At 45.2% G+C, this 20,423-nt stretch overlaps 1 protein-coding gene and 1 long non-coding RNA gene across 2 annotated transcripts; both read left to right on the forward strand.

Moving 5' to 3' along the window:
• Positions 1-3,080: 3,080 nt before the first annotated feature.
• Positions 3,081-5,257, forward strand: LOC310991179. Its single transcript, XR_014595607.1, has 4 exons — positions 3,081-3,137; positions 3,940-4,050; positions 4,714-4,833; positions 4,964-5,257. It is a non-coding gene; the product is annotated as an uncharacterized lncRNA (long non-coding RNA).
• Positions 5,258-5,831: 574 nt separating this feature from the next.
• On the forward strand, positions 5,832-15,734 carry LOC310991856 (uncharacterized protein; the record flags this gene model as incomplete). Its single annotated transcript, XM_083979787.1, has 14 exons — positions 5,832-5,899; positions 6,085-6,163; positions 6,298-6,523; positions 6,677-8,474; positions 8,589-8,762; positions 9,142-9,315; positions 10,647-10,693; positions 10,831-11,353; positions 11,535-11,713; positions 13,567-13,820; positions 13,941-14,031; positions 14,120-14,218; positions 14,554-14,834; positions 15,621-15,734. Exons 1-14 carry the CDS (start codon positions 5,844-5,846, stop codon positions 15,732-15,734), a joined length of 4,095 nt encoding a protein of 1,364 aa, XP_083835913.1. The 5' UTR covers positions 5,832-5,843.
• Between the last annotated feature and the right edge of the window lie 4,689 nt (positions 15,735-20,423).

Consider the following 20,423-nt stretch of genomic DNA (forward strand, 5'->3'; position numbering starts at 1 on the left):
AATACCCAATCACTCCCAGGTGGAGCGTATACATTTAGTATTGTAATTTCAGATCCCTCTATCCTACCTGTTACCCTGACAAATCTGCCTTCCTCATCACTGATTTCTGAGATATGTTCATAGTTAAGTCCACCAGTATTGCCACCCCCCTCTTGTGTTTGGATTTGACAGATGATGAAGAAACATATTTAAAGCCCTTTCTCTTTAACCTCAAATGATCTGTTTGGTTCATGTGTGTCTCTTGGAGTAGGGCAATCTGGGCTCTTTCTTTCTTTAATTTAGATAAAATCTTGTTCATCTTGATCATATTCAAAACCCCATTTACGTTAAAGGAAATAATTTTCACTGGTTCAATTTGCATGTATTTGTATTAACTGACAGCAAAACATTCCCCCAACAGCGGCTAACCAAACTTCCAGCAGTGAAGCTCTTCCACTGCTTCCCTTAGTCTTTGAAGGAATACCCCTACTTACTCCCTGAGATAGGGGGCCTTCCGTTATGATGACGTCCTCAAAAAAGAGAGTCCCCATCCATATTGGCTCGACATTAATTAACTTTTAACCATGTCGTCCAAATCACAATCATGTCTGAACATTATTTCTCTTGTCGCCTAAATACTTGCAGTCTCTCCTTGTATCCTGCAGCTCCTCGGTTCTGCCGCGGGCGCTGGTCCCCCGTCCCCCGCCACAAAGACCATCTCTGTAGTTTCTCTCTGGGGGTTGCCGGTGGTTTAATCACTCTCACCGGGAGCCCCCGGCTCGCCAGATCCGCCGTCGCCTCCTCCACCGAGTTGTAGATTTTCACTCCTTCCTCGAAAAACACTTTAAGGCGGGCTGGGTAGAGGGTCCGGAACCGCAGGTTCTTCTCCTTCAGGATCCTCCGCGTCTCGGTGTATTCCTTCCTCATGGCCATGATCTCCGGAGGGTAGTCGTGGTCGAGGTTTATCTTGTTGTTGTTCCATGTGAAGCCTTTCTTCTGCCAGGCCAGCCTGAGCACTTCTTCTTTAACAGTGAAGCACAGAAACTGAGAGCCGCTTGGTGGGGGGGGAGATAACGCTCTATGCGCCCTCTGGATCTGTAGTGCTGTTGACGGGGGGATGTTTAAATTCTCCCGGAGTAGCTTCTCCACAAAGTGGATCATAGATTGTGACCCCGACTCTGCTCCCTCCGGCACCCCGTACAGTCTGAGTGTCTCCCTTCTCGAGTAGGCCTCCATCGCTGGCAGTTTCAACTGAAGTTTTTCCTGTGTTGTTAACATCTCGGCCAGTATCTCGTCTGTGCTTTGGAGCTTATCTTCATGCCCAGCGACCCTGGTTTCCACTTCGTTGAGCCTCGCGTTTGTTTTGTCCAGCTCACCTCTGATGTCTTGTAGTTGTATTTTTGTGTCCTTTCGAAATTCTTTCACCTCATTCCCAACGCCTCTTAGCACTTTCAGGATCATCATCAAGTTAACCGGTTCCTCCTCTTCCTCCGTATCAGCGCCATCATAGCTAGGAGCGGGGGAAGAACCCCGGCTAGCCCCGAGGGAGCTAACGTTAGCTTCTTCTGTTAGCTGCACCTCGTCGTCTGCAAGTTGTTCGATAAATGTTGTTTTCCCCTTTCTGTTCTTTTCGGACGCCATCTGTGCCCCTTTTACCTTCTTTTCGTGCAATTCGCTAAATAATTTAATCGCATTGGGGCAGTTTTATTAACTCTTGTCGAGAGCTCTCTCACTAAGCAGCCATCCCCTCTAGACCAGAACCGGAAGTCAAACGTACCCATTTTTCAACACTTCTTCGACGATCATGACACCATTCCCGACTTCAGGCTGAGCAGAGAGTCCCTGGCGGTGCTGCTGGATCTCCTCCACCAGGAAAGACGACACGGATGGGGTGCCACAACAGAGACCTTGGTCTTCCTCTTCTGGCTGGCGAGTGGGACATCGTACCGGGTGGTCTCGAGGGTGTTTGGGATGCCTCGCTCCACTGTCCACCGCATCGTCCACAAAGTTACTGAGGAGGTGGGGGCCCAGACGACCTGGCGGCAGTAACTCAGGGGTTTGCAGGGCTGGCAAGACAGGAAGCTTTTCGCAAAGCTGCGGGAGCAATCGACGGCTGCCATGTCAGGATGGTGCCACCGAGCGGCCCTGATGGTCAGTGCTACAGGAACAGGAAACTGTTCCCATCGATTATCCTGCAGGCAGTTTGTGACCATCAAAGGAAAACGAATGTTTAACTTCCTGATGAAGGCTTGATACCAAAACGCATTGAAGGACTGTGTTTTTAAGTTTATATGACCATGCCATGAGGTGCCTACATTCAAAGTATTTATTAACTTGGGTAAAACAAATGTAGTTTTCATATCATTATCCAAACCTGCACATAGGCTACTTTATATATTTTTTTCAAGTTGTCCCATTTCTTTTTTGCCTGCTGGGGCTCCACCTTCCCCTCCAGGCCCATTTTTTCCAGGATTGTTCTAAACAAGAGAGAAGTATTGACAAAAGGTAAACACACAAGATCATATAAAAAATATGTAAAGATTTATCAGTGACTTCTTGTGGAGTTTTAGTAAAAAAGCAACTGGACTTCTTCTCTTGCTTCTCTGCGTTCAAGATGACTCGGAATTCAGAAAGTCCCAAAACTCCGATATCCGACTTCAAAGCGTTCAAAGAGACGCACCACGCCAGAATAACAAAAAAAAAGAAGTTAAAGTAGGCTACATGAAATAAAAATAAATAATAATAATAATAATAAAAGAATAAATAACCAAAACCATTTACTACCTACACCGAGACAAACTTTCAAATTCATATTCAAAGTGTTTCACTCAGCTAAGTTGCCTCGTATGTGAACACCTGCAGTCCCTCCACTCTTTTCCGTGTTTTCTCCGTGGATGGTTTAGGAACTTTTTTTAATGCAATGAAAATGATTTGATTTTGCCCACAACATGCTTTCAGACAAAAGCAGGGCACAAAAAACAGCAGTGAACAATGAGTCTGTACTTCACAGTTCTTCTACTGTGTAATATTTTAAAGTGGGAGAACCAGTCTCTCCACTCAGATCATGTTACCTCCTCCCCTCCCCCCACTGCCTGTTTAGAGTTTACTTTCACGTTTGAGCCAGCGTCTTTCGTCGCAGTTCTTTTTCAGCTGTTAAGGTAAGGTAAAAGTTAAAATGTTTGATCGCTGATCAATATGGGCTGTAACTGCCTATCACTAATTACAGACTGTTAGATGGCGTTTTCTCCATAACTTCCAGTGTTTTAAAGTTCTTGTGTGAATGCGTATGTAGTAGGCTGTGTCTCCCAATATGTGTCCCCTGTGTTCCTTGTTTTTATCATGTAAAGCACTTTGAGCTGTCGTGGCCATGAAAAGTGCCATACAAATAAAGCCTGATTGATTGATTGATTGATCATCGATCAATACTGCGTATCACTAATCAATACCAATACTGCCTATCACAGATCAATACTGAACACCTCATGTTGTTATCAGGGTTTTCCTGAGACTTTACTGATTATTGATTTTCCAGTGTTGATCAATATTCAGCAACAGGTTCTTCACAGTAACTGAGTACATTTAGTGCAGTACAGTTGTGAGGTATTTGTACTTTCCTTGAGTATTTCCTTGTTGAGCTACTTCCTGCTTGTACTGCAGCTCATGTACCTGACAGGTGAAGCTACTGGTCACTTTCCAGCTGCAGGTTGTAGATTAAAAACACTGTCTTTGTGTCCCCACCATTCATGTCTGTGATTACACACAGCAAACACTCTGGGTTATTGATTATTGGACACAAATCATCAATATTGTTCTGAAGAATTTTTTTAGAGCTGCAACAGTTTTACATTTTTCAAGCAGAAATGTTCAGTTTTTAGCCTCAAACACTGAAGAATTCCTTGTTTTCTTTGACTGTAAACTGAATGTTTTTGTCTCTTTGATTGTTGCTGTGGACAAAACAAGACGTGGCCTCAGACTGAGACGAACTTTGTTTCCTGAAATTTGATGGAGCAGACGATGAATGGATTGACAGAGACAATAAGTGAAGAGTCTTGTTCTCTCTCTGAATTTCCAGTGAGTGAAATGACTGAATGTTGTGATAATGAAGCTGTGAGGTGAAATAAGTTTACTACCTACACCGGGACAAACTTTGCATTCAAAGTGCTTCACGTAGCTAAGGTGCCTAACGTGTGAACACCTACAGCCCCTTACTCTTTTTCCTGTTTTCTCCGTGGATGGTTTAATAGGAACTCTTTTTTTAAAATGCAATGAAATGTATTTTATTTTGGCCACAACATGCTTTTAGACAAAAACAGGGTACAAAACAAACCAGCAGTGACCTTGTGCAATATAATCATACTAAAAACATGAGGCAGCTCATTACTGCTGCTTAGTGCCTACCCTCTACAATGCAGCCGTCTGGTCCAACGTAGAAACATGAGTCACAGTTCTTCTACTGTGTAATGTTTTAAATATTTAGGGTTCAGTGGGAGAAATAAACTGCAGCAAAAACACCAGTCTCTCCACTCAGATCTGCAGCTTCATGACGCCATCTAGTGGACTGATAGTAGAAGTACAGCAGCTGATGGCAGCTTCCTCTTCCTCACTGCTGTGTGACTGCATTCAGCTGACACTGATATGAAGCAGAGGAGAAGAGCCAATCAGTGGAGGAGCAGCTGGAGACATGATGGACATGTGAGCTGCTGTGCAGATGAATGATGTGTGTTTCCTCTGCAGGTGAAGCTACAAAGTGTGTGTGAGCTGATGTGGATGTGAGCTCAGCAGCATGGATCAGTGTGAGGACAGAGAGGAGGGAGCCCCTCCCTCTAAAACCAAGAGCCAGACCACAGGTCAAAGGTCAGAGTTTAAAACAGTCAGAAAGACTTTTCTCTCTAAAAGTCAGTTGTTGTGTTTATTAAAAAATTGAAGATATTTTTCATCTGTTTTTCTCCAACATGCACATTTATCAGTTGTGTTGTTGTTTCAGGATGCAGCAGCAGAGACCAGACTCTCCTGAACCCAGCTGTCTGTCTTTAAAGAGCAACATGTCAAAGGGCTTAGGCATTAACTTTAAAGGAGGACGTGGATCAGCTGATCAGATGTAAGACAAAACTAAATTTCAAAGCTTTCGAGTCTCTGTTGAACGTTCTTCCTGTGGAGTCAAATTTCAATGATTCTCCATAAAATCAGAGTTATAACTCGGATACACATTGTCCCTACCTGAACATCCACATGTTAAAGGACAAGTGACGTCTTTTACAACCTGGACCTTATTTCTGGCATAAAATAAGGTCATTTACTCACCCATGTAACTTTGGTGTCACTTTGGACAATATTTAGGTCCATTCAAGAGTTTATGAATATAGCCATATAGGCAAGGCAAGGCAATTTTATTTGTATAGCCCGTTTTTACAAACAGTTTGTCTCAAAAAAAACTTTACATGGCATCGTAACAACATCCTCTGTCCTTAGACCCTCACATCGACTGAGGAAAAACTCCATGGAAAACCCTTTTAACAGGGAAAAATCGGAGAAACCTCAGGGTGAGCAACAGAGGAGGGATCCCTCACCCAGGACGGACAGACGGGACAGAGATGTTGTTACAGACAAGACAGAGAGACACTCCCACAGAGACATAGTGAGAGTGATTGGGGCACTGAAATGCAAATAACACATTATCTGTTATCGTCATCCAGGGTCTGCAGAAAGCTGACAAATATTCAGCCAGGTTGCATAAAACTGCAAAACTTTTCTGTATTCATGTTCCATGTATCTAAACTATTTAACATGAGTTGTGTTGTTGTTTCAGGATCCAGCAGCAGAGAACAGACTCTCCTGGACCCAGCTGTCTGTCTTTGAAGAGCAACATGTCAAAGAGTTTGATCATTAACTTTAAAGGAGGACGTGGATCAGCTGATCAGATGTAAGCTGTAACTGACAGTCAGACTCAGGTTATTGTAGAAAAGAACCAGTTTGTACGACGTGTTGTTGGACCAGGTCTGAAACCAAAGTGTCTCTGTCTGTTGTGAACGTCCTCAGGGGACATATAAAGTCCATCTTGTATTATCTCTCTGTCCTGATGTTGACTTGACACTGATTCCTCCACAGAGTGGACCAGGAGAGCTCAGAGGTTCCCAGTGGTCAGTCTGCCCAGCAGCATCAAACACACCTGGACTCCATATTTATGGTGAGGACATGTCCAACAGCTGCTGTTACATCTGTTGTGTTCACCATCACCTCCATGCTGCACTTTGACACCAGTGGATTGTCAGTCTGTCAGGTTTTAGTTTGATGCTGTCACTCATAGAGTTTCTGTTCCAGCTGCTGGAGGAGAACATGGTCACTTTTGTGAAGAACGAGCTGAAGAAGATCCACAAGCTTCTGAGTCCAGATTACCCAGAATGCTCAGGGAGTCAGAGGGAGGATGAGGAGGTGGTGGATGGTGAGGATGAAGAGCAGAGGAGCAGCAGAGAGGCATTAGTGAAGATCACAGTGAACTTCCTGAGGAGGATGAAGCAGGAGGAGCTGGCTGAGCATCTGCAGCAAAGTAAGAGGATTTCTCTAAAGATTCAACATGATGGACAAATGAGACGTTCACTGACATCAACATATGGAGGGAAACATGTTCATAAGGTCGTTATTTAGAGGGATTATCATGTTATATTTTCTTATTGGTCTGATTTCTTGTGTTTTCATTCAGAACATTTTGCTGCAGTTTGTCGTCATAAACTCAAATCTGTCCTGAAGAAGAAGTTCCAGTGTGTGTTTGAGGGCATCGCTAAAGCAGGAAACCCAACCCTTCTGAACCAGATCTACACAGAGCTCTACATCACAGAGGGAGGGGCTGGAGGGGTCAATGATGAACATGAGGTCATACAGATTGAAACAGCGTCCAGGAAACCAGACAGACCAGAAACAACCATCAGACAAGAAGACATCTTTAAAGCCCCACCTGGAAGAGACCGACCAATCAGAAGAGTGATGACAAAGGGAGTGGCTGGCATTGGGAAAACAGTCTTAACACAGAAGTTCACTCTGGACTGGGCTGAAGGCAAAACCAACCAGGACATAGACTTAACATTTCCCTTCACCTTCAGAGAGCTGAATGTGCTGAAAGAGAAAAAGTTCAGCTTGGTGGAACTTGTTCATCACTTCTTCTCTGAAACCAAAGAAGCAGGAATCTGCAGCTTTGATCAGTTCCAGGTCGTCTTCATCTTTGACGGTCTGGACGAGTGTCGACTTCCTCTGGACTTCCACAACACTGAGATCCTGACTGATGTGACAGAGTCCACCTCAGTCAACGTGCTGCTGACCAACCTCATCAGGGGGAAGCTGCTTCCCTCTGCTCGCCTCTGGATAACCACACGACCTGCAGCAGCCAATCAGATCCCTCCTCAGTGTGTTCACATGGTGACAGAGGTCAGAGGGTTCACTGACCCACAGAAGGAGGAGTACTTCAGGAAGAGGTTCAGAGATGAGCAGCAGACCACAAAGATCATCTCCCACATCAAGACATCACGAAGCCTCCACATCATGTGCCACATCCCAGTCTTCTGCTGGATCACTGCTACAGTTCTGGAGGAGCTGTTGAAGACCAGAAGGAGAGGAAAGCTGCCCAAGACCCTGACTCAGATGTACATCCACTTCCTGGTGGTTCATCTAAAACTGAAGAAGGCCAAGTATGATGGAGGAGCTGAGACAGATCCACACTGGAGTTCAGAGAGCAGGAAGATGATTGAGTCTCTGGGAAAACTGGCTTTTGAGCAGCTGCAGAGAGGAAACCTGATCTTCTATGAATCAGACCTGACAGAGTGTGGCATCGATATCAGAGCAGCCTCAGTGTACTCAGGAGTGTTCACACAGATCTTTAAAGAGGAGAGCGGCCTGTACCAGGACAAGGTGTTCTGCTTCGTCCATCTGAGTGTTCAGGAGTTTCTGGCTGCTCTTCATGTCCATCTGACCTTCATCAACTCTGGACTCAACCTGATGTCAGGAAAGAAATTAACCTTTAAACTTTTTAAACTGTTTGGAGACAAATCAACACATTTCTACCAGAGCGCTGTGGACGAGGCCTTAAAGAGTCCAAATGGACACCTGGACTTGTTCCTCCGCTTCCTCCTGGGTCTTTCACTGGAGACCAATCAGACTCTCCTACGAGGTCTGATGACAAAGACAAGAAGTGACTCACGGTTAAATAAGAAAACAGTTCAGTACATCAAGAAGAAGATTGAAGAGACTCCCTCTGCAGAGAAAAGCATCAACCTGTTCCACTGTCTGAATGAACTGAATGATCATTCTCTAGTGAAGGAGATCCAACAGTTCCTGAGATCAGGACGTATCTCTGAATATAGACTGTCTCCTGCTCAATGGTCGGCTCTGGGCTTCATCTTACTGTCATCAGAAGAAGATCTGGACGAGTTTGACCTGAAGAAATACTCTGCTTCAGAGGAGGCTCTTCTGAGGCTGCTGCCAGTGGTCAAAGCCTCTAACAAAGCTCTGTAAGTGTAGAGATAGTTGGATTTATTCATCATTGTATAAAAACACTTCTGTCTTTTCAACAGGACAGAGAATAAATCCCTTTCTTCTTTAATTCCTCATGATCATCTCTTCAGACTGAGCGGCTGTAACCTCTCAGAGAGAAGCTGTGAAGCTCTGTCCTCAGTCCTCAGCTCCCAGTCCTCTAGTCTGAGACACCTGGACCTGAGTAACAACAACCTGCAGGATTCAGGAGTGAAGCTGTTGTCTGGTGGACTGGAGAGTCCACACTGTAGACTGGAGACTCTCAGGTGAGGATCTATCCAGCTGTTTATCTGATGCCACTTGAACACAGCAGCAGGTGTTGACAGAGGGTTCCTGTGTGTTGTTTTCCATATTTCGCACACTCTGTGACAAACTGTAAACTGTTTTCTTGTCTGTAACAACATCTATTGCACGTCTGTCCGTCCTGGGTGAGGGATCCCTCCTCTGTTGCTCACCCTGAGGTTTCTCCGATTTTTCCCTGTTAAAAGGGTTTCCATGGAGTTTTTCCTCAGTCGATGTGAGGGTCTAAGGACAGAGGATGTTGTTACAATGCCATGTAAAGCCCTTTGAGACAAACTGTTTGTAAAAACGGGCTATACAAATAAAATTGCCTTGCCTTGCCTTGCCTTGCCTTGTTGTGTTCAGTCTGTCAGGATGTCTGGTCACAGAGGAAGGCTGTGCTTCTCTGGCCTCAGCTCTGAGCTCCAACCCCTCCCATCTGAGAGAGCTGGACCTGAGCTACAACCATCCAGGAGCCTCAGGAGTGAAGCTGCTGTCAGACAGACTGAAAGATCCAGACTGGAGACTGGAGTCTCTCAGGTATGGAGAGGCTGCTGCAGCCACACACACTGTCTGATAGAGGAGGAGGAGCTGGAACATTTTGGTTTGGTATTTGGCTTTACTGTGATGCTGGCCTTAAACTCACGAATAGTGCCAAGCTCCTCAGAAAACACTGCTTTGTATCTTTGCAACACTGCCTCCACATCTGCGTTATTACAGACCCCTCCTGGTATAACTGAGAAGATGCTGGCCCAGTCTAGTTTGAAGTTTGTGAGCCAGTTACGGCCAAGGAGGGCTGGTCTGTTACCCTTCACGATCACTAGGGGTAGATCACCACTCTGGTTCCCATATTTTGCATTGACAGTCACTTGTCCCATCAAGGGAATGTTCTCACCGGAAAAGGTTGACAGCTGCACTTTACTTTCTTTTAGTGGCAGATGAGAGAGATGCTTCTTATACACTATTTCAGAAACAAGTGTTACAGCAGCTCCTGTGTCAAGCTGCATCTCTAGAGGAGTTCCTTCTAATTTGACATGTAGCCTACTGTAATTTCCTTCTTTCCATTTCCAACAGTATGTGTGGGATACACGGCATTCATGGCATATGACCCAAACAGTTCATCATCACCATTTCCTGCTGTCTCATTTTTATTTTCAGTTACATACTGTGTATGTCCTTGCCTATTTTTAGTTTTACACATCCTTGCTATGTGTCCTACTTTTGAACACTTGTGGCATGTCTCTGTTTTATACCTACATACTTGCGCTGCATGATTTCTACCGCCACATCGGTAACAGGGCTGGTGATTTTCTGTTCTCTGTGGTCTGGAATTGTCACTTGTGGCTTTACCTTTCCATTCGCTGGTGGCTGATTTGCTTTTCCACACACCTTTGCTTGTTCTCTTGTTGTCAATCCTATTCACCGTGGCAGGTCCTTTCATTTTGCTTGCGAACTCCAACGTATTCCTCGATGCCATTTCCATTGATAAAGATAGTTCATTCACCTGTGCCTTTCCTGGTGCATTGTGGGATATCTGGGCTGGTCAGCTCCACCTGTTGTGTCTTCATCTTCTTTGCTGTGACGTGTGTTTGTGCAGCTTGAGAGTCAGAGAGTGAAAGTGTGTGTCTCACACTGCAGTGACATGACATGGAGAAAAGACATGATGAAGTGTTTCCTCCTGGTCTCCTCCTGCTCTGTATCATCACTAGATAAAGACTCCAGCTCCTTCTTCTCTGTGCTCAGTGTTCATCCAGACATACCAGCCTCCATGTGAACACAGTGATAAAACAGTGTGTGTGTGAGAGCCATGTAATGTCCATGTGTGCATGCTGACAGAGAAGGTGCTGCTCTGACCCCCCTCCTCCTTTCAGGGTGCAGCCTGCTGGAGTCCCATGGTTGACACCAGGTCTGAGGAAGTGTAAGTGTGTTTTTACTTTGAGCAGCACATTCAACCATCTTCACACTGTCACATCACTGACCTCATGAGTCTTCATCAAACTGTCAATAACTGATCAATGATCAATAACTGCAGCTGTGTCTTGTTCTCTCCATCAGATTCCTGTCCACTCACAATTGACACAAACACAGTGCACACAGAGATCAAACTGTCTGACAACAACAGGAAGGCAACACGTGTGGAGGAGCGTCAGTCATATCCTGATCATCCAGACAGATTTGACTTCTGGCCTCAGCTGCTGTGTTCAACTGGTCTGACTGGTCGCTGCTACTGGGAGGTCGAGTGGAGAGGAAAGGTTCATATATCAGTGAGTTACAGAGGAATCAGCAGGAAAGGAAACAGTGATGACTGTTGGTTTGGAAGGAACGATCAGTCCTGGAGACTGAACTGCTCTGATGATGGTTACAGAGTCTGTCACAATGACAGATCAACAGACATCACCTCCTCCTCCTCCTCCTCTTCCTCCTCCTCCTCCTCCTCTGTCTCTAACAGAGTAGCAGTGTATGTGGACTGTCCTGCTGGCTCTCTGTCCTTCTACAGAGTCTCCTCTGACTCCCTGATCCACCTCTACACCTTCAACACCACCTTCACTCAACCTCTGTATCCTGGGTTCTGGATCAGGTCTGGTTCCTGGTTGAGTCTGTGTTGAGTGAAGCAGAGTCTCCTCCTGTCACAGAAACCTTCTCACTGTTGAACAGACAGTTCAGTCTCTACATGTCTGTGTTACGACTGCCGTCATTATCTGGTGAATGTGTGCAGGTGTGTATGTGGTGTGTCTGTCTCTGTCTCTGGTGCTTGTTAGCCTCAAACTCCTCCCACTCCCGAGCGATTGCCTAGCCCTCCGAATAAAGGAGGTTGAAACCAGAAACAAAGAGCTTGAGGTGCAGGCCATGCATCTCCGTGTGAGAGCTCTGGAGCTAGAGCAAAGCACACCTGTGGTCTCCACCCCTCGAGCAAGTCACACATTCTCTGCTTCCGCTGGTAACGCTTTTGATATTAGTAAGCACACTGTTCCCCCCGTTTCGGGAGTCGGAGGTCGACTCCTATTTCAGCGCTTTCGAGCGGATTGCATGTGGAGTTTGCGCATGAGAAGAGTGTTTTGTTTGACAAGTGGTGTCACGCGTGTAATATCACAACGTTGGCCGACATGAGAGAGTTAATGTTCCTGGAGGAATTTAAAAAGTGCCTCCCGGAACGAATTGTTGTTTATTTGAATGAGCAAAAGGTGGTGTCACTGACGAACGCGGCGGTGCTGGCGGATGAGTTTATTTTGACTCACAAAAGTGTCTTCACTGGGCCGGTCCGCAGTTTCAATTCTCCGGCGGATCGGCAAATGAGGTCCCCGAAGTTTGCGCGTAAAAGTACACCAGTCCCCGCCCCTGGGGAAAACCGCGAGTGCTTCTATTGTAATGAGCCAGGTCATCTGGTTGCAGGGTGTCCTGTCCTTAGACGGAAAGGATATGCAAAACCTTATAAGGGTCCTGCCGGTGTGGCTTTTATTAAGACCGCGTCCACACCTGAAAAATGTCCTGACGCAGCAGTAGAAGCAGGAATAAATGGTGAAGTGGACCCCCGCTTCAGGCCCTTCATTTCCCGCGGCTTTGTTTCGTTGTCCGGGGACGGGAAAGAGAAAGTGCCGGTGACAATTCTCCGTGACACCGCTGCTTATCATTCGTTCATGTTAGATAGTGTGTTGCCTCTTTCGTCGGAAACGTCATGTAATTCTGATTTGTTGGTATGGGGAATCAAAATGAGTGTGGTAAAAGCGCCACTGCACACGGTGCATTTGTGCTCGCCGTTAGTGACGGGTCGCATAAAGGTAGCTGTGAGACCGTCGTTCCCTATCGAGGGAGTTTCGTTCATTCTGGGGAATGATTTAGCCGGTGGGATTGTGTTCCCTCCCCCCGAGGTTGTTGATATGCCTGTTTCTGCCTCCTCTGTGTCTACTGTGTTTCCTGTGTGCGCCATTACGCGCGCACAGGCTCGTAAAAGGGGGGAAGCCAGTGACCTGTCTGATTCGTTTATGGCTACCTTAGATGAGTGTGTGTCCTCTGTTTCGCCCTGTGTTAAAGGTGGGGAATTGGGTAACAATGTTAGTGTTCCTGAACCATGTGTTGAGTCTAAGTTAAGTTTAGATGTAACTAGAGATGCGCTGGTGACCGCTCAGAGAAATGACCCGTCTCTAGCTCACTGCGTGTCTTCTGTCGGTATGAAAGATGAATGTCATTCTGTGTCGTTTTTCTTTGATGATGGGGTATTGATGAGACGCTGGAGCCCGGACTCGTCAGCAGTAAATACGGTGAGTCAAGTGGTTGTGCCAGGTGAATTTCGGCCTCAAATTCTTAGCCTGGCGCACGATTCCAGCTTTGCTGGACATTTGGGAATTGCAAAAACCTATGATCGGGTGTTGCGTCATTTTTTTTGGCCGGGGTTAAAAGCGGATGTAACTAAACATTGTCGGTCCTGTCACACATGCCAGATTGTGGGGAAGCCTAACCGGCCTGTCCCCCCTGCCCCCTTGCAGCCAATTCCCGTGCTTGGGGAGCCTTTTGAGCGTGTTTTGTTAGATTGTGTGGGACCATTACCAAAAACTACATCGGGTCAGCAGTATTTGTTAACTATCATGTGTGCTGCTACTCGTTACCCCGAGGCCATCCCCTTACGCACGATAAAAGCTAAACCCATCATCAAAGCTCTCACAAAATTCTTTTCAACTTTTGGGTTGCCAAAAATTGTGCAGACTGACCAAGGCTCAAACTTTATGTCGAAGGTTTTTCAACAAGTTATGAGAGAGCTAAGAATTAAACATGTGAAATCGAGTCCTTACCATCCAGAGAGCCAGGGCGCCCTTGAGAGATTCCACCAGACGTTAAAGTCTATGCTGAAGAAGGCTTGCTTAGAGTCCAGCACGGAGTGGGATGAAACCCTTCCTCTCCTGCTGTTCGCTGTGCGAGAAACTTCTCAGGAATCTCTGGGTTTTAGTCCGTGTGATCTGGTGTTTGGTCATACTGTGCGGGGTCCTCTCCGGCTCCTCAAAGAGAAGTGGTTGTCGGAGAAGCCTAGTCCCGAGTATAATGTCCTTGATTATGTCAGTTCTTTCCGTGAGCGGCTCCGAAAAGCTTGCCAATTGGCTCAGGACAATCTGGCAAAAGTCCAAGGTAAAATGAAACAGCGATATGATAAAAAGTCCGTTCTCCGTGTGTTTCAGGCAGGTGAAAAAGTGCTGGTGCTGCTCCCGTTACCGGGCTCCAGCTTGCACGCCCGGTTTTCTGGTCCTTATGAAGTAGAACGGAAACTCAGTGAAACTAATTACGTGATAAAAACGTCTGATCGTAAGCGAAAGTCCCGTGTGTGTCATGTTAACATGTTAAAAAGGTATGTTTCCAGGGAAACCCCTCCGACTCCGCCTCCTGCTGCCCCGGTTGTCTGTGTGCGTCCTGCTGTTCCTGCCGGTCCTCCACCGCTGTATCGACCAGCTGATGACGGGTTAGTGGAAAAAAGTGGCTCCACGCCAGTTGCTCGGTTGCCGAACACTGAGGTCTTAAATGACCTGGAGTCCTTCTTGTCCCATTTGTGTCCTGCCGCTAGGGCAGATGTCATTCAGTTGATTAAAGATAACCTGTCCCTCTTCTCTGATTATCCCCGTCAAACTTCTGTGTTATGTCATGATATTGACGTGGAGGGACATCGGCCCATCAAGCAGCACGCATACCGACTAAACCCCACGAAACGGGCTCTGATGCAGCAGGAGGTGAGTTATTTAGTTGAGCACGGTTTAGCCGTCTCCAGTACCAGTCCCTGGAGCTCCCCTTGTGTTTTAGTCCCGAAGCCTGATAACACGGCTCGTTTTTGTACCGACTACCGTAAAGTCAATTCCATCACTAAACCTGACTCCTTCCCGTTACTCCGGATGGATGATTGTATTGACCGTGTGAAAAACTGCGAGGCTTATCTGGATGACGTGGTTGCGTATTCTTCCTCCTGGTCCGATCACCTCCGAACCCTCTCTGTTATTTTTCGTCGTCTCCGTGAGGCCTCCCTTACTGTCAACCTCGCAAAATGCGAGTTTGGAAAAGGGACGGTGACATATCTTGGTAAACAGGTGGGGCGGGGGCAGGTTCGTCCTGTGGAAGCGAAAATACAGGCCGTTATTGATTTCCCTGTGCCACAGTCCAAGACAGCTTTGTGCCGCTTTCTTGGACTGTGTGGTTATTATCGGGCATTCTGCAAAAACTTTTCGGATGTGGTTGCTCCTCTTACGGCTCTCGTCAGTCCCCTTAAATCTTTTGTGTGGTCCGATGCCTGCCATGTCGCGTTCAAGTCCGCTAAAGCTTTATTGTGCTGTGCGCCTGTACTGGCCGCGCCCGTGTTCACACGGCCTTTCAAGCTGGAGGTGGACGCCAGCGCATGCGGAGCTGGGGCTGTCCTCCTCCAAGAAGACGAGCGCGGGGTCGAGCACCCAGTTTGTTATTTTTCCAAGAAATTCAACAAACATCAAGTAAATTACAGTACGATTGAGAAAGAGGCCCTCGCGCTGTTGCTGGCATTACAGCATTTTGAGGTTTATATCGGTTCCAGTGTTCATCCAGTTGCCGTGTTCACCGACCATAATCCTCTCACTTTTCTCTCTCAGATGCGCAACTCTAATCACCGTATAATGCGGTGGTCTCTCCTTATGCAGGATTTCAACCTTGACATTTGTTACAAAAAGGGTTCAGATAATGTAATAGCGAATGCGCTCTCTAGGGCCCCTGATGTTTCTGAGAGTTAGGCATCTTAGGGGTGGATGCCTGGCTCTTGGGGGTGTGGGGTGTTACGACTGCCGTCGTTATCTGGTGAATGTGTGCAGGTGTGTATGTGGTGTGTCTGTCTCTGTCTCTCATCCCAGGTGGTGCTTGTTAGCCTCAAACTCCTCCCACTCCCGAGCGATTGGTGCGGCGTCCTCAGCCTGGTCGGGGATTGGCGCGTGGGTCTGGGGGCTTGGCATATAAACTCCAGCTGAGCAGTCGGCCCAACCAGCCACTTTTAGTTGTGGTGTTCTTTTGTAGGGGTGGACCGCCATTTCAGTTACCAGTTTTCTCCTGTTCTTGTGGTTAGCCAGGGAGGGCAGTTTATGTTCTTTCCGTTTCTTTTCTTTGCAGGTCAGAGTGCCATTTTGAGTTAGATTCCTCTTTTGTTTGTTATGTTGGCCTGGGTCCACCCTGAAGTCCTCTTATTTACTTATATTTACCTTACCTATTTTGTACAACAATAAATTATGAGTTATTTCACACTCGAATCATAGTGGCTGTTTTGAGTTCTGGGAAGAGAGTGTCTCGTATTCATGTTGCTCCTCAGATACCCCTAGCTGGGGCGTAACAGTCTGTCTCTGTCTCTCACTCACGTTTTCACATTCATGGATTAAATCAGTTGATTGTTTAAACTCTTCTCAGTGATTCTTGTAAACTTCTTCCTCTTCCTTTAAAGATGGAAGCGTCGATTATTACAGGACAAAAACCACGGTGACTTTTACTCAGCTGCTGATGAAGGACGAGGCCTAATATCACCAAGCTAAAAGTCTCTGAGCCGCCAGTGTCACTGAGGAGAAAAACACATTTTAAACACATTCACTGTTCATGTCGTGGCTTTCCTTCGTGTTGTCAAAGTCACATGAGAGGATGAAAGGCAGGGATTCTTACAAGAATGAATAAGAGATGTATCCGTTTAAAAACAAAAACTTTACTGCAGGAAAATCAATTTTACATCCATCACTCCGTAGAAAAACTGTGCTCCCTCTCACCGCTCTCATCCAAACTGAGGCAGTTGGTGCGGTAATCTCGCTCTACTCTGCACTATGGATATAGAACACATAGATCTAAAATACAAACTTAGAAATAATAAAATACACTCTAAGTTTCCAACTCTTTTTTGCATATCTGTATTATGGCTCCTACATATCTGCCCCCTAATGATTAAGCAGGAAGATTAAACATTACTGAATTAACTCAAATACAAAGAGCCATAAACTGAAGCAATCATGAAATTACATTAAACAATACAGTACAAGTCATCAAATATCCATAAAGTCTTGTGTCAAACTCTTATGTATCAGTCCTTTTTTCTTCACAATTGGCATGTTATCCTCTTGTCTTCACACTGCTTCTTGCAGCAAACACAGTTTATTTACTGGTCTCTCCAGAGTGGTGTTCTTGGTCTGTACTTTCACTCGGCGAACTGTTCCACTGGCATCAGGTATGGTTTGGAGAATCCTTCCCATTATCCACATGTGTGGCTGAACAGACCAGAAGCAAAGCAAGATTGGCAAGATGGCCGCAGCAGGGGGCTCAGGTGCGGGAGGCTCAGGTGTACGCCTGGCACTTTTAATTTATTGCCTTGTTTTAAAGTTTTTAGATACAGGGCCTAAACTTGTCGACTCTGGACCTAATTTTAATGAGTGTTTCTCTCACGAACGGAATAAAGTCAGCCTCAAACATTTTGGGTATGGCAGTCTTACGCTGCTGTCCACCTTTCTGTATCCAAGCTGGCACGCAGCCCCGAAGCGTCACGGCAATATAAATATCAGAATCGCATCCAGACGCACAAATGTCGACGCCGCTATAATTGCCATCTGCCTTCTGATGTCCGGGGATATACACCAGTGCCCCGGCCTGTTTCCCACATGGGAAACGAGTAACGAACATGGCGACCTGCGCAGACTTACCGAAAACACCGACAGGAGCACCGCTGTGATTCCTCAGGTAAGCACGGTGGATTGGGGTACATCCATGGAGTTTGCCGGCACTTTAACTAATGCAGATATCTCTGCTGGTCCTACGACTGTGGGAGACGTGACGAGACTGACTGTGGCTGACGGGAGAGGAGACGGGAGTGGGCGTACTGCTGGAGACTGGCTACGGGGTGCGGAGGCTGGGTACTCGGGGACAGGTTCCAGGGAGGCGGCAGCTGGCGCGGTGGCGAACGGGGCGACTGGAGGGCCAGGGAGCGATCCTGGACAGACGGCGACTAAAACGACTCGACATCTGGAGGATCTCGTTAATCGTGGGAAGCTGACGACTGGAGTAATACGCGCAATTAGATCTAATCGGCGCATCAATAAAGCGATAAACAAACATCGGAAATGGAAATTTTTCAAAACTGTAAATAACTCTAGATTAATCTGGGACGCACGTAGTAAACCCAAAGGACTGTTAGGTGGTCACATAAATATCAGAAGTATTCTCTCTAAATGTGAACAAATTCAGCATCTCCTACAAGAATCAAATCTGGACTTCTTGGCTATATCTGAATCATGGCTGAATGAAAACTCGCCACACGCGGCTATAAATGTGCCCGGTTTTAACATTTTTAGGAACGATTGTAAATATGGAAAAGGTGGGGGTGTTATGTGTTATATAAAGGACACAATTAGATGCAATGTAATTGAACTTGAAAACTGTGAACTAGAATACCTGGGTCTAAACATTGTACTTTCACCAGAAATGTCCTTTACACTAATTGTCATTTATCGTCCGCCCTCATCAAATGTCAGCTTTTATGAAAAGTTTAGAGAACTATTGCAACAATGTGACTTTAACAGAGAGGTGATAGTATTAGGAGATGTGAATGTGAATTGGGAAGATAAATCTGCTAGAAAGCAACTTAAACAAGTAACAGACAGTTTTAATTTAACTCAAATAATTGATGGACCAACCAGAATCACCAACTCATCTAGCACGCAGATTGATTTAATTTTTAGTAACATGTCAGATAAAAATAATCAAATCTTATAACCTTATAACTGGACTTTCTGATCATAATTTAATTTTAATGGCTAGAAAAGTAAATGGAAAGAAATGTTCTATCATGGACCAGAGCACAAACTCCATGAAGATACCAAAGAATAAAAAGGAAAATTTTAAAAACACTGTGCAGAGTATTAAATGGGATGATCTAATGAAATCAGATAATCTGGACTACACCAGCCAGTACCTTACTGATGAACTACATAAACGTATTAAAGACTTCTCAAAGAAGTTTAGAAATAAAAAATAAAAGAGCCTCCTTGCCCTGGATAAATGATACTCTGTTTCAAATGATGAAAGAACGTGATCAAGCCCTAAAAATATCAGTGAAATCGAAACTCACAACTGATAGGCACAAATTTACATCATTAAGAAATAAGGTGACAAGAGAACTTAGGAAAGCCAAGGCAAACTACTTTCTGGAAATAATAGTAAATAATAAGGGAAACTCCAAAATGATATGGCAGCAAATTAAGAAATTAACCGGACAGAAATTGAACTGAGGATTAATGACACTCTAACAAATGAGAAGACAGAAGTAGTTGAAGCTTTCAATCACTACTTCATCAGATCCGTAGCTGCCATCTCTAATAGTTTTCCCCTACTCCAGCAATATAATGCCAATGCACCAAAGCCGACTGGGCCTATTTTTTGTCTTGAAAGAGTATCTGAAACTCAAGTTGAAAAGGTGATTGACTCACTAAAACCTAAGTGGTCAAAGGATGTGTATGAAATGGACTCATCTATGATAAAGGATCTAGCCCCTTCGCTGACCAAACCCATTACCCACATTGTGAATATCTCATTCACCCAGGGCCAGGGGAGTTTCCCAGAATACTGGAAGCCGGCAGCTGTTGTCCCCATTTTTAAAGGTGCCGACCCCCACTCAGTTTCAAACTACAGACCCATAAGCATCCTCCCTGTCATGTCCAAGGTTATAGAAAAATTAGCAGCAGACCAACTAATTTCTCATCTCAACCTCAGCCAGCTCCTTCATCCCATGCAACATGGCTTTAGAGCCCACCACTCAACAGAGACGCCAACTGTCTATTTAATCGGAAGGGTCAAGTCTCTAATGGACAGAGGGGGTGTGGTTGGTGCAGTTTTTTTAGATCTTCGAAAAGCCTTCGATACTGTTAACCATAATATCCTTCAGTCTAAATTTCATCAATTAAATTTTTCTCAGTTTACGTCCAACTGGTTTAAATCATACCTCACTACCCGATCCCAGTGTGTTAAAATACAAAATACAAAATCTACTTTTAAAGATCTCATCACAGGTGTCCCCCAAGGTTCAATCTTGGGTCCAATTCTTTTTAGTCTTTATATCAATGATTTACCAACTGTTTGCCAAGGCTGCGAGGTTATTATGTATGCAGATGACACCGTGATTTTTGTAAAAGGTAAGGACCACTCTGATGCTGCTTCACAGCTTACAAAGGTCATGGTAAATGTATCAAACTGGCTGAACAATTGCCATCTACAACTTAATTCATCCAAAACTGTTGCTATGTTTTTTGCCAAAACAAAAAAATCATACACCAAGCCTGATGTTATTATTTCTGGACAGAGAATCCAAATTGTAAACAAATACAAATATCTAGGTATTATGTTGGACAGTAATCTCACTTTTAAACATCATGTAAAAAAAAGTGAGCAATATTCTCAAAGTCACACTTGGAAATTTCAGGCACCTCAGAAATCATATGTCTACAGAAGCTGCGAAAATGTACATGTTTTCTCTCATATGATCTCATATTAACTATTGTCTACCCGCCTGGGGCACTGCAACCCCCACTACTTTAAACCTGTTAATGTCATTATACAAGCAAGCACTCAAAATCCTGGATAAAAAATCAAGAACCTCAACCCACCATCATTGCACAATCCTCAAAAAATATAGGCTTCTA

The sequence above is a fragment of the Trachurus trachurus genome, assembly GCF_905171665.1.
Source record: "Trachurus trachurus genome assembly, chromosome: 9".
Classification (NCBI taxonomy): domain Eukaryota; kingdom Metazoa; phylum Chordata; class Actinopteri; order Carangiformes; family Carangidae; genus Trachurus; species Trachurus trachurus.